At 42.9% G+C, this 19,607-nt stretch overlaps 2 protein-coding genes across 3 annotated transcripts; both read left to right on the top strand.

Annotated features, from left to right (window-relative positions):
- Positions 1-1,045: 1,045 nt before the first annotated feature.
- Positions 1,046-5,465, top strand: LOC128688173 (cuticle protein AM1199-like). 2 transcript variants are annotated; one of them, XM_053775883.2, is made up of 3 exons: positions 1,046-1,142; positions 4,184-4,410; positions 5,141-5,465. In XM_053775883.2, exons 1-3 carry the CDS (start codon positions 1,140-1,142, stop codon positions 5,307-5,309), a joined length of 399 nt encoding a protein of 132 aa, XP_053631858.1. In that variant the 5' UTR covers positions 1,046-1,139; the 3' UTR covers positions 5,310-5,465. The 2 variants fall into 2 exon arrangements, with proteins under 2 accessions (XP_053631858.1, XP_053631857.1); XM_053775882.2 differs by lacking the exon at positions 1,046-1,142 and adding an exon at positions 3,492-3,512.
- A 9,222-nt stretch (positions 5,466-14,687) lies between these two features.
- On the top strand, positions 14,688-17,963 carry LOC128688174 (cuticle protein AMP4-like). The gene is made up of 3 exons (XM_053775884.2): positions 14,688-14,799; positions 14,977-15,200; positions 17,576-17,963. The coding sequence occupies exons 1-3, from the start codon at positions 14,791-14,793 to the stop codon at positions 17,742-17,744; spliced, it is 402 nt and encodes a 133-aa protein (XP_053631859.2). The 5' UTR covers positions 14,688-14,790; the 3' UTR covers positions 17,745-17,963.
- Positions 17,964-19,607: the final 1,644 nt, after the last annotated feature.

Raw genomic sequence — 19,607 nt, 5'->3', positions numbered from 1 at the left:
ACAGTTGTACGTCATGGAGGTACAGTAACAGTTGTACTTCATGGTGGTACAGTAACAGTTGTACTTCATGGTGGTACAGTAACAGTTGTACTTCATGGTGGTACAGTAACAGTTGTACTTCATGGTGGTACAGTAACAGTTCTTTAAGGTTTTACAAGTTGAGCGAACCCATCTTCTCGTGGAGTCTTATAGGCGGCACATATATAAATACTGTTTGTTCTCTTTCTTCATCATACGATCGGCTCCAACTTTTCGGAGCTGGTAGACTATAACTTGCGGAAGGTCCTTGTAAACATTGCCATGTGCAGGTGGCCTCTGGTAAGCCTTGTACAAATCATACTCGGATTTGGTTCCCAAGTGATAACTTGGAAAAGCCTCTTCTGACCGACTTCAAAAATTTTCACCACTTTTGGGTCCTACTAACAACCTAGTTGGGTGTGCTGTTGGAGTTTGTAAGTGAGTGTAAATCTGTCAGTTTTATCGTAAATTTGGTGCAGTATTGTTATAATACAGGTATACAATACCGACAAGATAGTGCAGTATTTGTTTAATGCAATAAATCGAGTATATCATTTCTGAACAGCATCGTTTTTTCATGGCTGTTGCTTCTTACTAAAATATTATAATACCCTTTGGGTTTAGACTTTGAGTGTGTTAGTACCAATTTGCCAATTAAAATACCGTATTTTCCGGAATATAAGGCGCGCGACTCCGAAATCTCATAACGGTAAATCGATAATTATATTTAGTCGACGGTAAACGTAACCCAAAGTCTACCCTTTACAATGATCTTGAGCATATAAGGCACAGGATGATTTTCCAAGACTTTTTGCGAGAAAAGGCGTGCCTTATATGCCGGAAAATACGGTAGTTAAAAAAAATGGAATGGTTGGAAACTCTGCGATAAATGGAGAATATCTCCTCTGGTCGGCTTTATAATTTAAACCCCTGCCGTATGCTACCCAGAGAAAGGCTTTATTGTTCTCGAACCGTGGGGTTCAAAACTTACATCACTGGTGCTTCATGGGACAGTGGTCTCGATGAGGTAACAGGAGAATGCCTTTACCGGTCGACTTTTAACCTTCAAAGCAGATGCGTCTTATGTAGTGGAAGGCTCGAACTGATTCTCGGCTCCTGAGATGGTAATTTGCAATTTTTACTGACACTAGAATATTGGTTTTAATGCGACAGCTTGCTGCCGAGGCATTTTCTGACTGACTTCAGTTTGCAACGCTGATATTTAACTGCATTATAAACTTACACCGCACTCTGCACTATTCCTTTTGCGTGATTTAAGGTAGAGGGAGGCTAGGCCTATGGATTACAGGGAGGCTAGGCTTATGGAATGCCGGGAAGCTAGCCTAGGGAGACAGGGAGGCTAGGCGAGGGATACAGGTAGGCTAGGCTAGGGATAAAGGTAGGCTAGGCTAGGGATACAGGTAGGCTAGGCTAGGCTAGGGATACAGGGAGGCTAGGCTAGGGATACAGGGAGGCTGGGCTAGGGATACAGGGAGGCTAGGCTAGGGATACAGGTAGGCTAGGCTAGGGATACAGGTAGGCTAGGCTAGGGATACAGGTAGGCTAGGCTAGGGATACAGGGAGGCTAGGCTAGGGATACAGGTAGGCTAGGCTAGGGATACAGGTAGGCTAGGCTAGGGATACAGGGAGGCCAGGCTAGAAATACAGGGAGGCTGGGCTAGGAATGCAGGGAGGCTAGGCTACGGATATAGGTAGGCTAGGCTAGGGATACAGGGAGGCTAGGCTAGGGATACAGGTAGGCTAGGCTAGGGATACAGGGAGGCTAGGGATACAGGGAGGCGTGGCTACGGATACAGGGAGGCTAGGCTACGGATATAGGTAGGCTAGGCTAAGGGATACAGTGATACTTTTCTCAAATCGCTCAAAGAATGAAATATACGCAGTCGAAACGTTGTGAAAATTAAGATTCAAATTGCTGTTCTTATATCTTTATCAACTAGTTTCATTTACATTTGTTACCCCTCGTTCTCTCCTCCCTCTCCCATACCGGCAGAAAAAAAAAAAGTCGTCGCAGATCATTTAAAATTGAGCCCCATAGTTTTATACCTAAATGCTAAGGTAATCTCCATCAGAGCGTGAATTTATAAATCCAGACATATTACCAATAACAGAATCAATAACAGGGACATTATCATGTTCAGTATTCCGTAGGGAGCTCCAAGTGATAGCTTTGTTGCCAAATAAGACGCTTAGAAAAAATAGAAGCAATAGTCCGCAGAGGATTCACTAATTTCATTTTCAGGATAGTAATAACTTAAGAGATATATATTGTTGTGGCAGTGATGTACAGTCGTCCAGCAGCAACTGACCTCAATGGGAATATGTGGACAACAATAAAGTCATCCAAAACATCGTTGATAGATGTGGAAAAAGACACTTATGTACAGTTCAGGACATTTATTAGAGGCAATGTTTCGCCACGAGTGACTTCTTTAGTCCTAATACAGAGTATATACAGTGGCAGAAGTCATTTGGTAAGCTGCGAGAGGGTAGTAGTATTAGTTATAGTAGTAGTAGTAGTAGTAGTAGTAGTAGTAGTAGTAGTAGTAGTTATAAAAGTACCAGTAGTAATTATAATAGTAGTAGTAGTAGTAATTATAGTAGTAGTAGTAGTAGTTATAGCAGTAGTAGTTGTTGTAGTAGTAGTAGAAGGTATAGTAGTAGTAGTTATAGTAGTAGTAGTAGTAGCAGCAGCAGTAGATATGATAAGCAGTAGTGCAATGTGGAGAAATGGTTGGGTTTCAGAAGCATCTGTCAACAGGATGTTAAGGTGGACTTCAGAATGGGCAAAATCCTGTTGATCAACAATTTGGATATAGTGTAACTTCCTGATTTCTGACAGACTGTTACTGTATTGTACATAGGTGTCCTTCCCCCCTTCCCCAATACCATTTCTTCAGTCATTGACAGAGTAGCACCAGCAGCTAACTAAGATTTAACAATGTTACTAATCCTACGAGACTTAGGTAGACACAAACTGGGACAGAAGAGCCTTGCAAGAGTGAAAAGAAACATATAGAGTAAACCTGGTCCCATGAAGGACAAGATAACTGACTCGACTGCCCCAGTTCCTCCAAGCAACAAAGGATGCACTACTTCCCAGGATAGTCAATCATCAAAGACAGCAATTTAGTGATGCAAGAACTCGTAAATAATAGTGATTTACCAAGCAGGGCAAGAACTCTCCACGTTAAAGTATTTTTATTGACATCTTCCGTGAGGTGTTGGCGAGCACAGTTTAGTATTCAATCACAATGCATGAATCCAGGAATGCAGGGCTTTAAGTACATTAATGTTCTACTCCGCCCCCATATCACGCCTCGAGGATTGATCCTTTAAGATTTCAGAAGATTTTGTAATGCCTTCTCTTCACCTAGCAAAAAAAAGTGGCCTCCCAAGGGGTATATATACATGTCGAGTCCAAGTGACGAGCATCGTCTTCACCAGTACCTCAGAGAGTCAACATGAAGCTCGTAAGTATGGAAGATCCACTGGGAACTAGCTGATGGACGTCTTTGATCCAAGTTTCATGTTCTGTGGCTGACTACACATGTCTCTTATCTGTTTCAGTGAATATTAAATTGCGCTGCAGACAATAATGAAGAAGAGACACTAGAGCAGATCAAGCTTTTATTTTGACGGCGTTTTGTTCTTTGTAGAGCTTCGTCGATGACCTGAGGAGCTTCACACACAACTAAACGTCATCTCACGAAAAGCTTGTTCTGCAGTTTTCTTCATTTCATTTATTTAAATGCGATATTCGCTTGTAGTACTTGGAAAAAACTATGTATTCGTTTTGTCTTCTTAGGATTTATTTTAACTGTTGTAAATTTCAATTCTCTTTTTTTTTCGTATTAAGTGTATCTTTTTTTTTTTTTGTACTGTATGCCTCCTGTACAGCGATTGACGAAGAATTTGGAATTTTCCATCTGAAACCGGATGATTAATGTTAGACAAAAACGCATTACCTTGTATGCTGATGAGTTAATATTTCAGTGGCTGAGCGCTGATTAGAAAAAAAAAAACAGTCGCCGTTACGTGTTCAAGAAGAACAAAGTATCTTTTAATCTCGCTACGAGTAAACGCAGCTCTTAGCTCACCAATGATATTAATATTTCCCCCGTCCTCTTCCTCCTTGGCGCAGGTGGCCGTTGTCGTTGCTTGCCTGGCCGTCGTTGCGGCCGTCGCCGTTGCCGCCCCGCAGTTCGGGCGGCTGAGAGACCCTCGCTTCATCGCCATCGTCCGTGACAACCGTCAGGACCGAGGCGACGGAAACTACAAGTTTGAGTACGAGGGTGACAACGGCATCTACGTGGATGGTTCCGGCAAGCAGGGAGTCAGCGGCGGCAGCAACATGGCCGGATACTACAGGTGAAGTAATGGTGCAGGTGATGATTGATTATGATAATGATGAAACTCTTATTGATAAGGATTCTGACGTTTCGTATACTAATTAGTTAACCTTGTTGCTTTATGTTAATGAAGTGAAGAGTTGTCTTCTTCTTCTTGATTCGCTGGTATTCTCCCGGCCCGGGCCTTTTCCAAGGGGTGGCCCAGCCTTGGCTCCCTCTCTAGGGAGTGTCTGAGACCTAAGTCTCCCATGGGAGGAGGTACAAGCACCCCCTCATCTTTGGGACCAACTGTCCCCAGGCCTAGCCACATTCCCTGCCCTCACGGAGCTCGTAGGGAGAAGCTAGGCCTCCCTGGTCTGCCATCCCCGTCCCAAGGGGGCTAATGGGAATGACAGTCTTGTGAGCTGCAAGCTCTGCCTCAGGCACCTACCCTGCCCTAGAAGGGCTGGGCATGGTGTCGATGAAGAGTTGTCTGTAACAATCTCTTCAACATGATTATAAATTTCATCATATTTTAATGTCTATTCAATTATATATATATATATATATATATATATATATATATATATATATATATATATATATATATATATATATATATATATATATATACATATATATATATATATATATATGTATGTATGTATGTATAACGATATGTTTTTCCTTTTTCATGCTTACATCACACAACTTTCCTGTTTTTTCTGGCCACTTTGAAGTATAATTTTATTAGTATCATATATAAACAGGTTTCCTTTGCCTGAGGGCGGCGTCGCTGAGGTGCGCTACACCGCTGACGAGAATGGCTTCCGCGTCCAGTCCCCACTGGTCCCCACGCCTCACCCACTTCCCGACCACGCCATCGAGCAGATCCGCAACGCCGAGGAGCAGCGCCGACGTGGCATCATCTGGGATTAACCTTCAAGGCATCTCGAAAAACACAAATAGAAAATATAAGAAAATTTAAAATCCATGTCCGGACTAGGCTTTTATTTCTGTGTTTCCCACATCTCATTGTTTTAATTTTCATTAATTTGGAACTAATCCCAGCATGACATTGAATAAACAGCAAACCAGTACTCAAAATCGTTATTCTGATTTACCCTGGAAGACGAAGGTTTAAAATATCTCAGGTACGTTTATTATTAGTGAGTGAAGTGAAGTGGTTAGATACAAGAGTAGGTGTGAGTTGGACCTGACTAGCTTGGGCCAGTAAGTCTGATGCAGTGCTCCTTCCTTCTTGAGTGAATGTAACTTGCAACTGATTGGCTTGTGTGATTCAGACATCTCACCACTTCTTCACACATGTGATTCAGACATCTCACCACTTCTTCACACATGTGATTCAGACATCTCACCACTTCTTCACACATGTGATTCAGACATCTCACCACTTCTTCACACATGTGACTCAGACATCTCACCACTTCTTCACACATGTGATTCAGACATCTCACCACTTCTTCACACATGTGACTCAGACATCTCACCACTTCTTCACACATGTGACTCAGACACTCAGACATCTCACCACTTCTTCACACATGTGATTCAGACATCTCACCACTTCTTCACACATGTGACTCAGACATCTCACCACTTCTTCACACATGTGACTCAGACATCTCACCACTTCTTCACACATGTGACTCAGACATCTCACCACTTCTTCACACATGTGACTCAGACATCTCACCACTTCTTCACACATGTGACTCAGACATCTCACCACTTCTTCACACATGTGATTCAGACATCTCACCACTTCTTCACACACGTGATTCAGACATCTCACCACTTCTTCACACATGTGACTCAGACATCTCACGACTTCTTCACACATGTGATTCAGACATCTCACCACTTCTTCACACATGTGACTCAGACACCTCTCCACTCCTACATATTCTAATACTTGTCTGGCGTGTGTTGTAAACATTTTTTTTTCATGTTATCCTACGCTAACGTTTAGCAGGATGACGTATGAGTTTCTTACACTTACATTTACACAAGCTCTTGACAGTCTTGTGTTTACAGTTACTCTCTGACTCCGCCTCTGTCTGGCACTTTCAATTTTCCAGACCATGAAGTTGAACTCTTCTCCAGGCTGAGGGACTGACCACCTCAAATACTTTTTCTCCCAAGGTTGATAGACTGATTACATCATCTTTATTTCATTACTACTATTCCTTTTGTATTTGAAGAAGTCTACTGCGTAGGCGAAACGTTACATCAATAAAGATACCCAACTGTTGCACATGTGTCCCACAAATGGTTTTTAGGACTTGACGTGCTGTTGGAGTGTACGTAAGCTAACATTTATGAAGGGGTTCAGGGAAACCGGCAGGCTGGATTTGAATCCTGGAGATGGGAAGTACAGTGTCTGCACTCTGAAGGAGGGGTGTTAATGTTACAGTTTTATAACTGTAGTGTAGGTAGGTAAGACACATAGGCAACAGTTAGGTAACTTTATTCCGAAAAGTTTCGCCTACACAGTAGGCTTCTTCAGTCGAATACAGAAAGTAGACTGAAGAAGCCTAGTGTGTAGGTGAAACGTTTAGGAATAAAGTTGCCTAACTGTTGCCTATGTGTCTTACCTACCAACCTGTCGGTATTGTATACCATTTTGATGTTCAACTGTAGTGTAAGCGCGCCTCTGGCAAGACAGTGATGGAGTGAATGAGGAAAGTTTTTCTTTTTCGGGCCACCCTGCCTTGGTGGGAGACGGCCGATGTGTTAATAAAATAATAATAATAATAATAATAATAATAATAATAATAATAATAATAATAATAATAATAATAATAATAATAATAGTAATAATAATAATAATAATAATGTAGCAATAAAGACGTCGCAGGTGTGGGTTAAGACTGCTGCCTCCTCAGATGTTTTTCTCAATGTCTCAAGAATTTCCTTCTTCCATAACACCGGAAGCTTACAGATGAAGCTCCTTCATCTCTTCCCTCACACACTCGTCACTCCAGCATCTCTCCACCCATCTCCGAGCCTGATGCTACCAGAGAGAACCAGGCAAAATAAGAATAAAAATAAAAGTAACGAGAGAGAGAGAGAGAGAGAGAGAGAGAGAGAGAGAGAGAGAGAGAGAGAGAGAGAGAGAGAGAGAGAGAGAGAGAGAGAGAGAGAGAATAAACAGGGAGACAAAATTATCATTAGCGTTGCGGTTCAACACATTCCTAAAGTAGACGAGCAGGTACATCCGGCCAGACCGCCGGGGCTCATCCCCTGGGTATGGTAACGATCCCCAAAACTGCGGTCAGCAGGTTCGTCATATATAAAGGTGGGTGCTACCTTCCTCACGCTGTTCACAAACACCCAAGATGGTGACGGTAAGTATGAGCGTTGAAGAATAAGAAAGCCTGCAGTAGTTGTCTTGAAGTTAAATCTTCCAGTAACTGTTGTTGTGTCTTTTTAGTTGCTTCGTTTGTGCTACTCTATGTCTTTGTTCCTGTTCTCATCTGTCCTCTCTTAGTTTACCCTTCTGTTATATTTTCTGGTAGTTTTTCCAGGAAAGAGTTTTACGTGTCGTTGCTATCGGTTCTACGTGTGTTATACCGGAAGGACACTGTCGGGAAATTTGAAACGGCAGTAATTTTTCTCAAAAAATTACAAGGTTTGAGTCGACGGCCCTAGAATTGTAAGTCCATTGCTATACCCACTTAGCCACTGAATGTATATTTAGATACTATCAAGAATATGTATGAATACCCCTCCTCCCCTCACCTCACAGTTTTTCTTATTCTCGAAGAATACAAACCGTGGTTGAATTCACAATTAACCCACACTCCAAAGATGAAATATTACATGGCGTTTCGGTTCATCCTGGACAGACCGAAACGTCGTTTGAAATTTAATTTCCAAAGTGAGGTAGATGTCGTTGTCGCCTACCTTACCTCCCTCACCGTCGCTGCCCCACAGGTACGGCCACAGGTCGCCATCATTTGGGACAACCGCAAGGACTTCAGCGACGGCAACTTCAGCTACGAATTTGTGTCTGAGAATGGTAGAGTGATGGTGGTGGGCACTCCAGGCTCCGGAGGGCAGAACAACATCCAGGACTCCTGCAGGTGGGAAGGATTGTGCTCGTTGTTGTTGATGATGCTAGTTGTTGCTAATGCTCTTATAATTATTTATTTTGTTATAATGACTTTTATTACAATAATAATAATAATAATAATAATAATAATAATAATAATAATAATAATAATAATAATAATAATAATAATAATAATAATAATTAATAATAATAATAATAATAATAATTAATAATAATAATAATAATAATAATAATAATAATAATAATAATAATAAATAATAATAATTAATAATTAATAACAATAATAATAATATTTATTATTATTATTATTATTATTATTATTATTATTATTTTTATTATTATTATGATCGCTAAACGCGATACAGGACGTATACTCTCGAATCCCGGCTTTTCCTACAGGTGAGCAATAGATACATAATAATAATGAAAACTACAAAAGTATTGTAGAGGCCAATCATCATCAGGGAAAAACATCTTGTAATAATGTTGGTAGAATTACCGACAATATGTTAGGTAAAGGACACAGGTACAACTAATGTGACATTATTGTGGCAACGTTTCGCAAAACGTTGCCACAGTAAAATTTCACATTAGCTGCACTTGTGTCCTTTTATCTAACATAAATATCTTTAATTCCCTATATCAAATTTCGCATAACTCAACGCTAATGGCTGGCCAATAGAAGAAAACCGGCAACTGTGTATTAGTTACAATATGATTACTTAGTGTACTTTTCCTGATGTGAAGTGTGTGTGTGTGTGTGTGTGTGTGTGTGTGTGTGTGTGTGTGTGTGTGTGTGTGTGTGTGTGTGTGTGTGTGTGTGTGTGTGTGTGTGTGTGTGTGTGTGTGTGTGTTTGTGTGTGCGTGCGTGTGTGTGTTAAGAGGACATTCTTAAAATTGCTGTCTCTGTTCTCGTCCAGGTTTTCTCTCCCGAACGGCACCGTCGCTACGGTGAATTACATCGCTGACGAGTTCGGCTACCAGCCAGAATCTGACCTTCTGCCCACGTCCCACCCACTACCTGCCCACGCCCTCGAACAGATCTGCATAATCGTGGAACAGCGCTGCCGGGGTATCGAATTTGACCAAAGTAAACACAAATGAAGAGCGAGTAATTTTTGCTGTCTCTCACTCTCCAGCAGCCTCTCCCTGACCAGGTCGGCGTCACTGACCTACAGCGCCTCCACGGAACCTCTTACGGTGCGAGAGGTTCTAGAGTGATAAGAAAATGATCGAATTTTAGTGACCATTTCTACAGTCACAACTTAATCAACCCGAATCACAACAGATTGTCACTTCCTTGCCCACAACCCCTTCCCACGGCTAAGTAATGTAAATTCCTTACCTACAATCCCTGCTAAGGCTCACTGTTTTCCTGCCTCGTCCACAGTCATGCCTGAGGCCCACAGTCTGTTCCTTCCTCACCCACAATCCCAGCCCACGGCCCACGTACTGACCTTTCCTTCACCAACTATCCCAGACTAATTTACAATGCCGAGGGGCATCGGTCTCTGAGGACTCACTGGAAACCCGTTTTCCAGCTACAGGAGAAAGGGTATATGAAACCCTGTTCACAAGGCTTCACGACACTAGCATGTCCGCTGTAACACCTCCACTGTGTTTACCTAGATTTATCTACCGGCCACCGTCTCTAGTAACTTGAATAAAAATACAGGAATCCCGTCGTTGGCTCTAAATACTTCCCCATTTTTTTGTAATGGAGCATTTAAGGTGTACTTCAAAGTTCTTTTATAGTCTTCCCTTCGAGTTCTTAGATGTTCCTGTGTAGTCAGTCCAGTTGCGTCGTGTATGAGGTGTCGTTCCAGTGACTCTCAGCCTGTTCTGCCGTGGTGTATTATTATTATTATTTAGAGGAAAGCGCTAAACCAGCAAGAGTCATTCAGCGCCACTTGAGGAGGGAGGAGGTTAAATGGGAGGCAATGAGATTCACTCCAAGGAAGGGACGGACATATCCAGTTCCTTGAATCGAGAGTCCCCCGGGTGTACCGAGGAACCTGCCCTCAGGGGATGGGCTCTTAGTGGTCCAGGAGGGACCGTAACGCCACGTCACAAGGTTCCTATTCTAGGTGCGGGTTTTGACGCATTGTTCCAGCCACGGTATTGTAGATTTTTATTCTTTATGCAACTTTAAGTATTGCTAGTATAATTTTGGCCACCATAAGTTAATAATTTATATATATATATATATATATATATATATATATATATATATATATATATATATATATATATATATATATATGTGTGTGTGTGTGTGTGTGTGTGTGTGTGTGTGTGTGTGTGTGTGTGTGTGTGTGTGTGTGTGTGTGTGTGTGTGTGTGTGTGTGTGTGTGTGTGTGTGTGTGTGTGTGTGTGTGTGTGTGTGTGTATATATTTCTTTCTTCTTTCAACACACCGGCCGTATCCCACCGAGGCGGGGTGGCCCAAAAGGAAAAACGAAAGTTTCTCCTTTTACATTTAGTAATATATGCAGGAGATGGGGTTACTAGCCCCTTCCTCCTGGCATTTTAGTCGCCTCTTACAACACGCATGGCTTAGGGAGGAAGAATTCTGTTCCACTTAGCCATGGAGAATATATACATATGTATATATTTATATATATATATATATATATATATATATATATATATATATATATATATATATATATATATATATATATATATATATATATATATATATATATATATATATATATATATATATATATATATATATATATACTGCGAGGTATAGGGGTGCGTAAAGCAACGCATGTTGCTTTACCTGCTTTTCTGTCTTCGTGTTTGGCTTCCAGTGCATTAGTCAAGAAGATAGTGCCCGAACGCTTGAGAGACTTGGTAGGAGCTCAAGACCCCAGGTTTACTGAAGCAGCAATTCGGTGGGACACCCTTACAGACTCCTCCAGTAGACCAGCTCCTCCCAAACAGCACAAACAGTCCCACAGGGACAAACCGATCATGGAAAAAATCGCCAACACAATGCTCTCCAATGCTTCAGGAAAGAACAAAGCTCGTCTCCTGGCAGTGAAGGCACCACACTCAGGAGATTTCCTGTTAGCTGTTCCCAATTCCTCCCTGGGCACCCGTCTCGACCCACAGGCCATTCGGATTGGTGTTGCTCTTCGCCTAGCCGCCCCCATCCTCACCGAACATAGGTGTATTTGCGGCAGGGCGACAGCTGATCAATTCGGACTTCATGGTCTCGTGTGCCACACAGCAGAAGGGAAGTATGCCAGACATGAGGAGATCAATGACATAATAAAGAGAAGCCTCGCCACAGCCCGTTGCCCAGCTCAACGGGAACCCCAAGTACAGAGGTCTGATGGAAGTCAAAAGCGTCCTGATGGAGCCACTATGCTACCCTGGAAGGATGGAAAGCAGATTGCCTGGGACTACACCTGTGCTGCCACATTGGCAGACACCTACTTGCCATACTCTGTAGTGGAAGGGGGTGGAGCTGCCAGCCACAGGGAAACCCAGAAGATCTGAAAATATGAAGACCTTCCCCCTTGCTATAACTTCATTCCAATAGGGTCGGAGACCCTTGGAACATGGGGCAAGTGTGCTCTAAAGTTCCTCAAAGAGCTGGGTGAAAAGCTCATCATAGAAACCAAGGACCACAGGGCGACCAGCTTCCTCTTTCAGAGACTCAGTGTTGCGATCCAGAGAGGAAATGCCTGCAGCATTCTGGGCACGCGGCCCACCGCAGGGGAGCTGGACGAAGTATTCGAGATGTAGCTCTGAGTTACCTATGTTGTTTTACTTTCTGTTGTATTTTTGTGAATGTTTGGCCAATGTATTTTGTCTTTAAATAAAACATACTTGAAATATAGGGGGTGGTAGGAGAAAATTCTCAAACAGCTTCAGGGAGAACCTTGAGTTTTCCCTGAAGCAAGTTTATTCTTTTCTCTGAGGATGAGGGTCCCTATAACAGTTCTAGAGGTGGTACCTCCCTATATCCCTATATTTATATATACATACATATATATATATATATATATATATATATATATATATATATATATATATATATATATATATATGTATATATATATGGTGTCCATGCTTAGCTACTGTGTTATAAGTTTGGTCGTACAAAGAATTTGCTAATTTGTAAGACTGTTTTCCAGTCTTCATATTCACGTGAAAATATTCTTTGATTTTGATCGACTTTTTCATAGGTATTCTCTTGGTCGCCAATATTCATTTTATTCTTACCAAGACGGCTTCTTTAGGAATTGTTTTAAATATTAATATATCCTGTATGTAGCGTTTTGTGTGTCACATACGATTTGCTTTTTTTTTTTACTGTTATAGTACTTAGTTTAATATAGCTCGTAGACAAATGAGTTCTTCTTGGAGTTCCAGGTTCTTGGTTGCTCTTCCCCCAGATTCTCCTCACTCCGGGACGACGTCTTGATACCCTTCAAATATTATCTGATCCAGTTCAGTAGTTTAAACATATGATTCCAGGCGCCTGACTTCTGTGGCATGTCAACCGCTCGTCACTTTGCAATATCTTAGACTAAAAACACATAACTATAATCCTGTTCAGTATTTTCTTGGTGAGATTCTGTGTGTTTGAATTTCTTGCCAAGTGTCTCGATTGTAATTTCTGATAAAAATAATTTATGTACTGCTTGTAAATGATGGCTTAACAATGTACACAAGGGAGCTTTGTGCTGACAGCATTAAGTGGTACCTTATTTAATATTAAGTGGTACCTCATGGAGCATAAAGTGGTACCTTATGGAGCACGGTACAGTACCTGTATTTAGTTAATGTTTAGTTGCATTAACACTGCAACTGGGTTAATTGTTGTTTAATGTTTAGTGTAAACATCAATGCTATTTTAGTAGTATTATATAGAATTTAAATATTTGCAGCTTCGTTTATCTTGAACATCGTTTCAGGTTTATGTGTGAAATTAATCACGGAATTAGAAATAAAATTTAAATATATTTTTATGAGAATTAGTTTTATTTTCTTCATGGCGATGCTGACCAATATACTTTCCCCATCCTGACCAGTATACATTGAGTATCCCCCTTAGTATACTTCCGGGAACAACAATTTTGCACAATTTGCAATAGATGTGGACCCCATATTTGCACACATTATATCTGAGATATTTGCAGGAATAAAATAACATTAGAAATACTAGTAAATACATAAATAAAGAGAATGGTTGCACTAGAACACGGGAACATTGGAACAGTGGAAAAGTGGACCACTGGAGCAATGGATCGCCAAGACAGTGGAACACATCAACGCTGGAACAGTGGAACAACAGAACATTGGGACGGTGGTATAATGAAACACCGGATGAGGGATGCAGTGAGGCTGATGCTTCAGAGGTATGAAGTTGAAGGTAAGTTGTTGGAAGCTCTCAGGTGCTCTTAACAATCACATCAGACCATAACCACATCTCTCTCTCTCTCTCTCTCTCTCTCCTTCACTCATATATATCCTTCACTCAGACACACAGATATCCTTCACTCAAGCACAGACAGATATCCTTCACTCTAGCACACAACCTTCCTGAAGTCTACCTGGAGGGCATTCCGAGGATCAACGCCCCCGCGGCCCTGTCCATGACCAGGCCTCCTGGTGGATCAGGGCCTGATCAACGAAGCTGTTACTGCAGGCCGCACGTAGTCCAACGTTCGAACCACAACCTGGCTGATCTGGCACTGACTTTAGGTATCTGTCCATCTCCCTCTTGAAAACAACCAGGGGTCTACTGGTAATGCCCCTTATGACTAGTGGGAGGCTGCTGAATAGTCTTGGGCCCCGGACACTTACTGTGTTTTCTTCTAGTGTACTAATGGCGCCCCTACTTTTCACTGGGGGTATGTTGCATCGCCTGCCAAATCTTTTGCTTTCGTAGGGAGTGATTTCTATGTGCAGATTAGGGACCAGTCCCTCAAGAATCTTCCAGGTGTGGATTATGATATATCTTTCTCGCCTGCGCTCCAGTGGGTACAAGTCAAGCACACAGATATCCTTCACTCAAGTACACACACAGATATCCTTCACTCAAGCACACTAGTATCTTTCACTCTAGCAAACAAGCATCCTTCACTCACAGGCATCCCTCATGAATGTAAACTCGAGTATCTCAGAAACAGGCGTCTGGGAATACCATTTGACAGGGGATTTCCATCGGCCGTTACAGATTACCTTACCTGGAAAGGACTGACCGCTGGATTTGGGTATATAAGGCCTCGCCCCAGCCCACACCAGCCCACTCTGTCATCACCCACCAGCCCGCACACACCCACACACCGCCCTCAACATGAAGCTCGTGAGTGAAAGCGTTCCACCAAGCCCTTAGTTTCCTCTTCTATAGATTTAGTCGCAAACACTTTAAAGAGAGAGACTCTGCCACAGTGGGGTTTCAATGGATTTACTACAGTGATCTGTCTCTTGAACCCGGTTGTCTCAAAGCGTCTTTCACACGGTTGTTGTCGTCTCGTTCCAGGTGGTATTGGCTTGCCTGGCCGCCGTCGCCACCGCCGCGCCTCAGTTTCCCCAGAACTTCAACCTTCAGGAAGCGTCTCGTCCCATCGCCATCCTGAGGGACGAGCGTCAGGACAGCGGCGACGGCAACTTCATCTACGAATTCGAGACCGAGAACGGCATCGCTGTGAGTGCCAGGGGCAGCCCTGGCTCTCAAGGGCAGAGCAACATTCAAGGTGTCTACAGGTGAGTCCCCAGATCTTCCAGGGCGGCATCGGAAAAGTATTGAGGTCTCATAGGGACGGAGTAGCATTCAGGACGTCCTTAGGTGAGTCTCAAGCGTCTTCGGGAGAGTCCTTAGGTCATTCAGCGAGTCGTCAGATCAACCCTTAGATTTTTCAGAGCTTCTTCAAGGTATGTGTTTAGGCCTCTAAGAGCCAAATTAATATTCATCACTACTTAAGGTGAGTCTTTCAATTCAGATTTTTGTTTTGATATTCTCTCCAATCACATCGCCATATCAAGAAACATAACACACGAATATAATATATATATGCACCACTAATATCGGCCCGACTTCAATATACGCAAGAATGTATTATATATAAGAATGTAGAAGTATACAAAATAGCCTGAATAATAATTCCAGTGTCCTGGAAGGCAGGAGTTGTGGTCGGTTTCTTAAGTATCTCCTCCCATGAATAACGTAGCATATTTACCCAATCTTTCCTCTATCTCTTGGCTTCCAGATGTTTCTCGTCTTCATTTCTTTCTCATTCTCCGTCTCTTTCTCATGTTACGTCTCTCTCATCCCCGTCTCTTTCTAATGTTACTTCTTTCTCACCCAGTCTCTGTATACTGCTTTTATAGCATACCTGGAATATACCTGAAGACAGTTTCGGGGATCAACGCCCCCGCGGCCCGGTCTGTGACCTGGCCTCCTGGTGGATCAGGGTCTGTGACCTGGCCTCCTGGTGGATCAGGGTCTGTGACCTGCCCTCCTGGTTGATCAGGGTCTGTGACCTAGCCTCCTGGAGGATCAGGGTCTGTGACCTGGCCTCCTGGTGGATCAGGGTCTGTGACCTGCCCTCCTGGTGGATCAGGGTCTGTGACCTGCCCTCCTGGTGGATCAGGGTCTGTGACCTAGCCTCCTGGAGGATCAGGGTCTGTGACCTGGCCTCCTGGTGGATCAGGGTCTGTGACCTGCCCTCCTGGTGGATCAGGGTCTGTGACCTGCCCTCCTGGTAGATCAGGGTCTGTGACCTAGCCTCCTGGAGGATCAGGGTCTGTGACCTGGCCTCCTGGTGGATCAGGGTCTGTGACCTGCCCTCCTGGTGGATCAGGGTCTGTGACCTGGCCTCCTGGTAGACCAGGGTCTGTGACCTGGTCTCCTGGTGAATCAGGATCTGTGACGTGGCCTCCTGGTGGATCAGGGTCTGTGACCTGGCCTCCTGGTGGATCAGGGTCTGTGACCTGGTCTCCTGGTGAATCAGGATCTGTGACGTGGCCTCCTGGTGGATCAGGGTCTGTGACCTGGCCTCCTGGTGAATCAGGATCTGTGACGTGGCCTCCTGGTGGATCAGGGTCTGTGGCCTGGCCTCTTGGTGGATCAGGGTCTGATCAACCAGACTCTTCCATTTCTTTTAATTGTAAAAAGCCCTCTCTCCGTTTTCCTGTTGTCATCTGCTCTCTCCATATGCATATAAAAATATAGTGTATTGTCACCGCCTAGCGCCTTGCTCCAGCTCGAGGGCTCGTGGCTTGGTTAATTGCTTCCTCAGCTCACACACTGATGGTCAGGGATCGATTCCCGGCACGACTGACACGTTGGATATGTTTCCTTATGCCTGCTGTCCCTGTTCACCTAGCAGTAAGTAGGTACCTGGACGTCAGCCGACTGTTGTGGGTAGCATTCTGGGGGACAATAATAAACTAAGTTACCCGAAATGCTCTGCATAACCAGGGACTTTCTATTGGTTGTATCACGGACTTGTAGAAATAAAGATTTATAATTATTATTATTATTAATCTCAGTATTTCCTCTTCATTCTTTATTTCTTTTCTCTGCTCACGTTTAGAGAAGTGTTGTCAGCTTGTACATGCTGACAACACTTCACAGTGCAGGTGTGGAGGCGAGTCACTGAAGATGTCCACACTTGGCAACACACCCACTCCTCCTCCTCACTTTATAAATTATTCAACACACAGGTACCTGCCGACAAGTTTAGAATGTTGAAAAGTAAAGTTCCCTCGCAGGCAGTATCATACATCAGTGATCAGAACATTATTCTCTGTTAGCTGTAACAAGCGTCAGTGATTAGATCATCAGTCCTTGCAAACTGTGTCATGCATCGATGTTTGCGGTATTAGTCCCGCAAGCAGTGTAATGCATCAGTGATTTGAGTATTATTCCTTGAGAGTAATGTACGTTGTCATGACCGTACATACTCGTTATTGTGTTAATCGTTGCCATGGACGTTATGGCTGCGGTGCGTGCGTATGTTTTTTTTCCTTCTCGCTCTCTACCTGTCTCTCTCTCAACCATCACACCTGAATCTATAAATTACGGGCCCGTTCCTCCTCCTTAGTACTGATTTTATCTTTCTTCCTTTCTTCCTCAGGTACCCCCTCCCCGACGGCACCATCGCTGAGGTCCGCTATTTTGCCGACGAGAACGGCTACCAACCCCAGTCCGACCTAATCCCCACGTCTCCCCCACTCCCCGCACACGCCATCGAGCAGATCCGCGTGGCTGAGGAACAGCGCGCCCAGGGCATCACCTTCCAATAAGACAGAGTGTGTGAGACATGTCTGACCCCACCGCTTTTCGACTCCAATGGGACCAGACATGTCTGCTGGCTACGCCTGGACCCACCGCTTTCTGACACATCTTCTGTCAAGTCTCCGGGCTTCCCCCGACGTGATTACCCTTTTCAGTTACCAATTGTCTGTGAATGTTCATGAATGTTGTACAGTTATGTTAAAAGTGAATAAAATGCGATTCAGTTACTGTACATTTTAATGTCTATCCTACACTTGAACAAATACTGCTGTTGTTTGTGTTCCTCAGGAACAGATAAAATTTATAATTACGAAACGTTAATTTGCAAAGTAAGAACATAATCACTACATGATGATAATCAAAAACTTAAACGAGTAAAAAGTTAAGGAAAGACGAAGTACAAATATAATATTCTCATACCGACAATGTGAACAGATAAAGTACTCTTCTGTGTGCTCATAAGCGTCTTAAGACAGTGAGCAGAGAGGACGGAGTACCTATTAGTCTCAGCTCCTTGTCTTTGAGATAATCAATAATAGTTATAATAATAACCATTAATTTTTAAAAGGGTGGGCCGGTGAGCCAGCTGAAAGCCTCAGTCAGGTGACCAAAACCTCCAGTGGCGGGTCATTATATGACTGAGACCCGTTTGTTAGGAAACACTTGTCCTGTTTCTTAACAAACCTTACCTAACCTAACCGTGTCTCTGAGGAGTAACTGACCAGGGCTGTGGAAGCGATGTCCCTAGTTGGGGTTTTCTCCCTCAAAGGCGTGTGTCCTGATGTCCAGAAACTAATGTTTGCCCCAACAATTGTCCAATTCTCAATTATACGCTGAGATGGTTAGAAACTCGAGTTCTGAGCTGCCGTCAGCGGGTCGGGTCACCAGTGTCTACGTGATACTGAAATTCACGACAGCGGCGGTGAATAAAATAATTAAGTAAATTTTCTAGTTTAATCACAGCGAGTATAATTTATTAGAACATTTCCCAGTCACTGTTATGTTCGAACATTTCCCAGTCACTGTTATGTTCGAACATTTCCCAGTCACTGTTATGTTCGAACATTTCTCAGTCACTGTTATGTTCGAACATTTCCCAGTCATTGTTATGTTAGAACATTTCTTAGTCACTGTTATGTTCGAACATTTCCCAGTCACTGTTATGTTCGAACATTTCTCAGTCACTGTTATGTTCGAACATTTCCCAGTCACTGTTATGTTAGAACATTTCCCAGTCACTGTTATGTTAGAACATTTCTTAGTCACTGCTATGTTCGAACATTTCCCAGTCACTGTTATGTTCGAACATTTCCCAGTCACTGCTATGTTCGAACATTTCTCAGTCACTGTTATGTTCGAACATTTCCCAGTCACTGTTATGTTAGAACATTTCTTAGTTACTGTTATGTTCGAACATTTCCCAGTCACTGTTATGTTCGAACATTTCCCAGTCACTTTTATGTTCGAACATTTCTTAGTTACTGTTATGTTCGAACATTTCCCAGTCACTGCTATGTTCGAACATTTCCCAGTCACTGCTATGTTCGAACATTTCTTAGTCACTGTTATGTTCGAACATTTCCCAGTCACTGTTATGTTAGAACATTTCTTAGTTACTGTTATGTTCGAACATCTCTCAGTCACTGTTATGTTCGAACATTTCCCAGTCACTGCTATGTTCGAACATTTCTCAGTCACTGTTATGTTCGAACATTTCCCAGTCACTGTTATGTTAGAACATTTCTTAGTTACTGTTATGTTCGAACATTTCCCAGTCACTGTTATGTTAGAACATTTCTTAGTTACTGTTATGTTCGAACATTTCCCAGTCACTTTTATGTTCGAACATTTCCCAGTCACTGCTATGTTCG

Source organism: Cherax quadricarinatus, chromosome 19, assembly GCF_038502225.1.
Source record: "Cherax quadricarinatus isolate ZL_2023a chromosome 19, ASM3850222v1, whole genome shotgun sequence".
In the NCBI taxonomy this organism is placed as follows: Eukaryota; Metazoa; Arthropoda; class Malacostraca; order Decapoda; family Parastacidae; genus Cherax; species Cherax quadricarinatus.
Note: the sequence above shows the minus strand (reverse complement) of the source record. Positions and strands in the feature narration are given on the sequence as shown.